The sequence below is a fragment of the Mustelus asterias genome, chromosome 4, assembly GCF_964213995.1.
Source record: "Mustelus asterias chromosome 4, sMusAst1.hap1.1, whole genome shotgun sequence".
Taxonomy (NCBI): Eukaryota; Metazoa; Chordata; class Chondrichthyes; order Carcharhiniformes; family Triakidae; genus Mustelus; species Mustelus asterias.
In genome coordinates, this window is record NC_135804.1 from 65,009,586 (window position 1) to 65,015,585 (window position 6,000).

Below are 6,000 nucleotides of genomic sequence, written 5' to 3' on the forward strand. Positions count from 1 at the left end.
AGATGAAGGAGCAGCATGGTGTCGTGTGACCTCTCAACTTGCCCTTAAGGGAGCTCACATCGAGTAGCAAGAACCTGGCTTATTTAGGCCAAATTCAATCAGACTTAATCCTCCCTCAACTACTGGAGATATGACACCTATTCAAGTGGCTGAGGAGACCATTGGGTGAGAAGGGAGATTAGAAACAAAGCCTTTTTTGTCCACTAAAAAGAGGGAAAGGGGGTTCTTTGTATACTGTCTTACTACATTTCCTGACACCATTTTTGCTGATCCATTATATTTTTGCTGAAATAGCTCTGACAACTATAAACTATCCAAACTTTATGAGTGAGGCCAACTTTATATGCAATTAATAAATTTGCACCTAAGCAAGGACCTAAGCACATTAAGTTTAATTCTTTTAGATGCACAGAAGTCAATTCAAGATTACACATCTCATCGCATACAAATTTGTCCAAAAAGTTCACCAAGTTTCGGAACTCAGTTGAATCTTCCGGTTTAAACATTGAACCATGACAAAAACTAGTGGGGTTCAAATTACAAATTGATTGGATGAAAAGTGACCAACACACTTGCCTACCGTGCACACACCCCCCCCCCCCTCCCCCCAACACATGCTGCCTTACCTGAGTATTTCCAGCATTTTATTTCAAACTGTTATGCCATGCAACAATAATTGAATTATGAATAATTCTTCCATTTTCTGAATAATTAATGATCAAGTAACAAAATTGCATCTTTTGTTTATAAACATTCAGCATATTTGCAAACTACATGATTGTTTCCAAATTCAAGTCTTTATCATTCTCCATTTAGGCCCAAATCCAGCTTTTCTATTCCAGCTTAAAAACAAAACTCCCAACACGGTTTTTGCCTTTGGAGCTCCCATTCAAGTATCTGATATTTCCTACAACTTCCATTTCCTTCCAATGGCTAACACACGTGTACTCAACTTTAAAAAGTGAGAGACCTGCACTTAGATAACACTTCCAGAGAGTGATTTGCTTTTAAAATCCAGTGATTATTTGTTTTTGCAGTCCGGTGGGTCATAAGTTAAGTTAAACTAGAAGTTTCCCTCAACTTGAAAGTTGGACCAAGGAACTCATCAAATGAAGATAGAATAGGATTTAAGTGTAGCAGAGTATTTCAAAATTGGGAACATAATGAGTCATAGCTAGGTTGCCAATGAATCTGCATACTTTAATTGAAATCTTTTGTAGATTAAAGAGGAAGAGATTAAATACATAACCTTTACCGATTGAGAAAGCTACATCGTCAAGCTTAAGGTATTGTTGGACTGAATTACTTTCAGATCCAGTTTTACATACCATACACATCAACTCCATTCCTTCCCTTCCCCCACTGATCCCTTTACTAGGCCTCACTCCTGAATGAGTTAGTAACTCACCGAGTTGAACCTCTTACAACAAGCCTAATGTTTCCCAAACGTGAAAAAAACTTTCTGCCATCTGTTTCAGCGACTAAGTAGTTGACTTTCCAACGAAACGTTAAACGTTTTAATGCAATGCCTAACCATTAACTTTTCGTAGGCCCAGACTTCACCATGTGAGTTCCTATTCGCCTCTCTACTTTCTTACTGGGATTAATGTTTTGTAATTAAAAGGAGGCGATCAGTCTGCAAAGTCACCGTTCAACCACGAGTTATTTTTTTAAATTAAGTTACATTATAGTTTGTCTCCCATCCCTCCCTCTCTCACACATACACACTTTCTCTTTCTCTGTGAAAGACAAGAGGCCTCAGGCTCCCTGGGCCTCCCGTACAGTGTGCGAGAGACTTGTTTCTTGGGGGGGGGGGGGGGAGGAAAGGGACAAAAAAAAGAAAACTCACATGAGAGATCTCCTGCTGGCTGGATTTGTAATTCTTCTTGGTCAGGTTGTCCACAAGGTAGCTGATTTGAGACAAGGCCAGCGATAACGAGTCAAGATTCATTGCTGGTCGGGGCGGTCAGCTGAGGAAAGCGGGAAATGGTCATTATTCCCCTTTCTTTTACTGGAAAAAGAAAAATTTATCTTTTCTCTTCAGCGCCTTTCCTCTCTCTCTTTCTTTAAATATACAACGATGGAAGGAGGGAGGGTTATTTTTTTTTGGTGGGGGGAGTGGGGCTGGGGGGAGGGAACTCCTTCTAAATGTTCTCACGGGAAGAGTCCGCCGCTCCAATGGTCACTTCACACAGTGTTTGCTCCGCTTCCGCTCCGCTCCAGTTCAGTTCAAGACTCAGGGCCCCCCCCCCCGTCCGTCCGTCAGTCTCTCTCACTCACTCTCTTTTTTTCTTCAGCCTGTCGCCGGGCTCCCTCGCTCACTTTTCTCCCGCTGTCGCTCTTCCTCCTCCTCCTCCTCCGTGTAGCCCGAACATGGCGCTTGCTCTGCCGGTAAGGGTTAGAGAGAGAGAGAGACTGAGAAATGGGGAGGGGGATTGGCCGGAGGGGAAGGGAAACAGGGGGTGGGGGGAAGGAAGGAAGGAGGGGAGGGGGTGGGGGGAGGGTAGTGTGGGTCGGGGCTCGGTGTCGCTGTCGCTGGCGGGGCACGGTGTCGAGCGGCTGCAAATGGCGGGCGGGCGGCGGGGCCTCGCTCGCTCCCTCACTCACTCACTCACTGCGCCATCTTGGAACCATCGACAAACACAATAACACAAAAAAAAACTCAATAAAATATATATTCCTCAGAAAACTTTCAGCGCCCACCCAATACTTATTGTATTCAAACGAAAATAAAATTGCCACTTCAATTGATTTTCTCTAGTTTTAAGGAGAGGATGCCCGATACCAGGAGGAAAACAACCCCGAGCCCGCCGATTAGTCGCGCGATTAGACGGGCGAGAGCGAGACTGCTCCGAGTTTTTGATGGAGGGAGGAGGGGGATAAAGTTTGAGGGGTTTCCGGTGAGTGGGTTGAAGCGGGGAAGAATGTGGGTTTTGTGTTTAAAGTTTGTTATTTTATTTTTTTAAATATGTCATTTTTTTTGTCATGTTCCGCCCCCTGCCTGCAACCCCCCACCCCCCCGCGATGATCCTCTTTTTACAACGTTCGAGTGAAGGCGCCACCGCTCCCCGCCCCCACCTCAGCCCCAGCCAATCACAGGCCCCGCCTCATCCAATCACATTGCCCGCCCCCCCACCTCAGTCCAGCCAATCACAGATCACGTCCCTCCTCGCCCGGCCAATCACAGACCACGCTCCCACCCGCCTCAGCCAATCATAAATCTGCCCCGACCCCGCCATAGTCTGGCCGCCCCGCCCCGATCAATTACAAATCGCGCCTCCAACGCGCCACAACCAATCTGAAATCCAGCTCTTGTCAATCACAAAGCCCCCCCCCCGCTCCGACTCATCATGGCCCACCCCCAACCCGCCGGAAACCGTCACAAACCACGCCCCTACTCCACAAGAGCCTATCGCACATCCCCTCCACGGTCAGTTTCAATGCCCTCCCGACCCCCCCCCGTCAACAGTAAACCCCGCCCCCTCCTCTGTCCGCTGCCGAACGCTGGGAGTTGATCAGAAACCCCGCCCCGCCAGGGCCACTAAACCCCACCCTTTCACGTCGGAGCCAATCCTCTTCGTCTCCTCCCTCCTGGGCCAATCACAAGCCCCGCCTCTTCCTTTCCCCCTCCCCCACCTGCAGGGACCATTCACAAACCGCTCGCTCTACCTCCTTCACCGCAGTGGTTATGGTTCAACGCTCGCTGGCTGTGGTTCCTCATTGAGTTGTGTATTTTATTTACATTTTAATCACGTTAAAAACTACTTTATGTTAGCATAAGTTCCTAAGTTACCCTCTATATTTAAATCTAAAAATATTTGTTTCATGTGAAGTTTAAATTATGGCATATAATTCTGGCCAAAGCATTTGTTTCGACAGAAAAACCGAGATTTCAGGGTAACTTATGTTTTAATATAAACAATGAATATGTGAGGGTTCCACATATGGAGCTAATTGTGCTCATGTGACTGGGTCCATGGCACCAGTCCGAGGCCTTTGGTCTCCCTACACTCCCCACACACAAACCCTCTTCCACTTTCATTGTCTCTCCTGGGGGATTCTACCCCACACCAACAAGGTAGTATCAAAAACTCCAGAGAACCCTGGATCTCAAGGGATATTCAGCATTGGATAAGGAAAAAAGGGAGGTTCATGGCCAATTCACTGGATTCCTTAGAGTACTATATAAAGTGCAGGTGATACTTAATAAAGAAATTAGGATAGCAAAAGAGGGAACATGGAAAAAAACACACGGGGAAAAGTAAAATTCCAGGGTGTTTTACAAGTAATTAAAGGCAAGAGGGTATTCAGGGAAAGAGTAGGGGCCAAAGTGGCAATTTGTGTGTGGAGCCAAAAGTCATTATGAGGTATTAAATGAGTATTTTGCATCTGTGTTCACTATGGAAAAGGACAATGTAGATATAGAAAGCAGGGAAGGGGACTATGATATAACTAAACAGATTAACATTGAGAGAGGAGGTGTTAGTGGTTTTAGTGGAGAAGTTGCCCAGATGAGATGTATCCAAGGCGACACTGTGACACAAGGAAGAGAAGATTGCAGAGACTCTGACATCTCGCCTGGGAATTCTACTCCACACAAACCCTTTTCCACTCTCATTGTCTCACCTGGGGGATTCTACACCAGACAAACCCTCTTCAATGTCTGTTGTTTCTTTACCACGCTTTCCTCATCCCTGCATCAAATCTCCCATAAATGTGTGTCAACATTCTTTGTTTCAGTCGCTCTGTGGTAATGAGTTATCAATCATAGATATAGATTGTAGGTTATTGATGGCATAGAGGGAGGCCATTCAGCCTGTTGGGTACATGCCAGCGCTCTGAAACATCCCAGTTAGCCCCACTCCCCCATTTACTTTCTATAGCTCTGCAGATTTATTTCCTTCAAATGCCTATCCAATTTCCTTTTGAAATCATTAATTCTTTCTGCTTGAAACCCCCTCACTGGCAGTGATTTCCAGATTATTGCCACTTGCTACATAAGGTTTCTCTTCACATTCCCTCCACATCTTTGCCTCAACCCCTAAATTTGAGTTCCACATGCTCAGCAGCTTCCAAATTTCCTGAGGAAATGTGTTCTAAATGTTTTTTAAAAAGGTCCTCAAACCTTTTCATCTGCAGACTTCGTAGGCAGAGCAAAAACTCTGGGTGTACCCCCGCCCATTTTCATTTGCCTGCAAAACAAACCTCATCAAAATGAATGGGAAGAAAAACATTAATGGGAAAAATTGTGTTGTTTTTGGTTCTAAGCTGGGGAGTTTAAGTTTCATGATGGGCTCCACATTCAACTGGTTTCTCTTTGTTTTCAGCCATTCAATCTTGCAGTTGAATGTTGTAATAATAGATCATTATTTTGCTGTTGCTCACGTGCCTCCCGCGTGGGAGTTGGTCCAATTGTGTGATGTCACATGAATGGTAGGGATGAGGATTCTGTCTGTTCTTTTATGTGGCTTCAGCTGTGGCATTGCACAGTGACCTGCATTTTGGCCCAGCTCACGAACCACCTGGAGTGAAAATCATGGACTACCCTTGGTCAGCAGACCACACTTTGGGAAATTGTAAATCCATTGAAGATCGGACAAGCTAACAGGAACTGCACGTCAGTAACAATTCACTGTCATTCCGTTGTAAGTGATTGCCTGAATAAGTGCTAACTACTGTAAGCACAAAGCTGAATTAGTATTTGTAACTTGGGTGTGGCTTAAACAAGGCGTACAAAAGTAAACAGTAGAAGGTGACACATGGATATGTCAGTATAGAGGAGGTCATTGCAAACAAAGTGTAACAGTTGAATTTGAGGGGAGACCATCTCCAGAGGCCCAGGCTGAGGGACGGCTGTTGTTGGAACTTAAATTCAGCTAATAAATCCGGAATTAAAAGCTAATCTCAGTAATGGTGACCACAATGCTATCATTGATTGTCATAAAAATCCATCTGGTTTACGAATGTCCTTTAGAGAAGGAAATCTGCCACCCTTACCTG

At 45.1% G+C, this 6,000-nt stretch overlaps 1 protein-coding gene across 10 annotated transcripts in view; it reads right to left on the reverse strand.

Moving 5' to 3' along the window:
* cnot1 (CCR4-NOT transcription complex, subunit 1) overlaps positions 1-2,959 on the reverse strand; it is a 204,249-nt gene extending 201,290 nt beyond the window's left edge. For 4 of the 10 annotated variants that reach the window (XM_078211154.1, XM_078211152.1, XM_078211153.1 and 1 more), the window contains exon 1: positions 1,850-2,958. In XM_078211154.1, coding sequence (XP_078067280.1) covers positions 1,850-1,951 — 102 coding nt within the window. In that variant the 5' untranslated portion in view covers positions 1,952-2,958. Of the gene's footprint in view, positions 1-1,849 lie in introns of all 10 variants that reach the window. The other 6 variants (XM_078211150.1, XM_078211147.1, XM_078211148.1 and 3 more) reach the window with 4 other exon arrangements.
* Between the last annotated feature and the right edge of the window lie 3,041 nt (positions 2,960-6,000).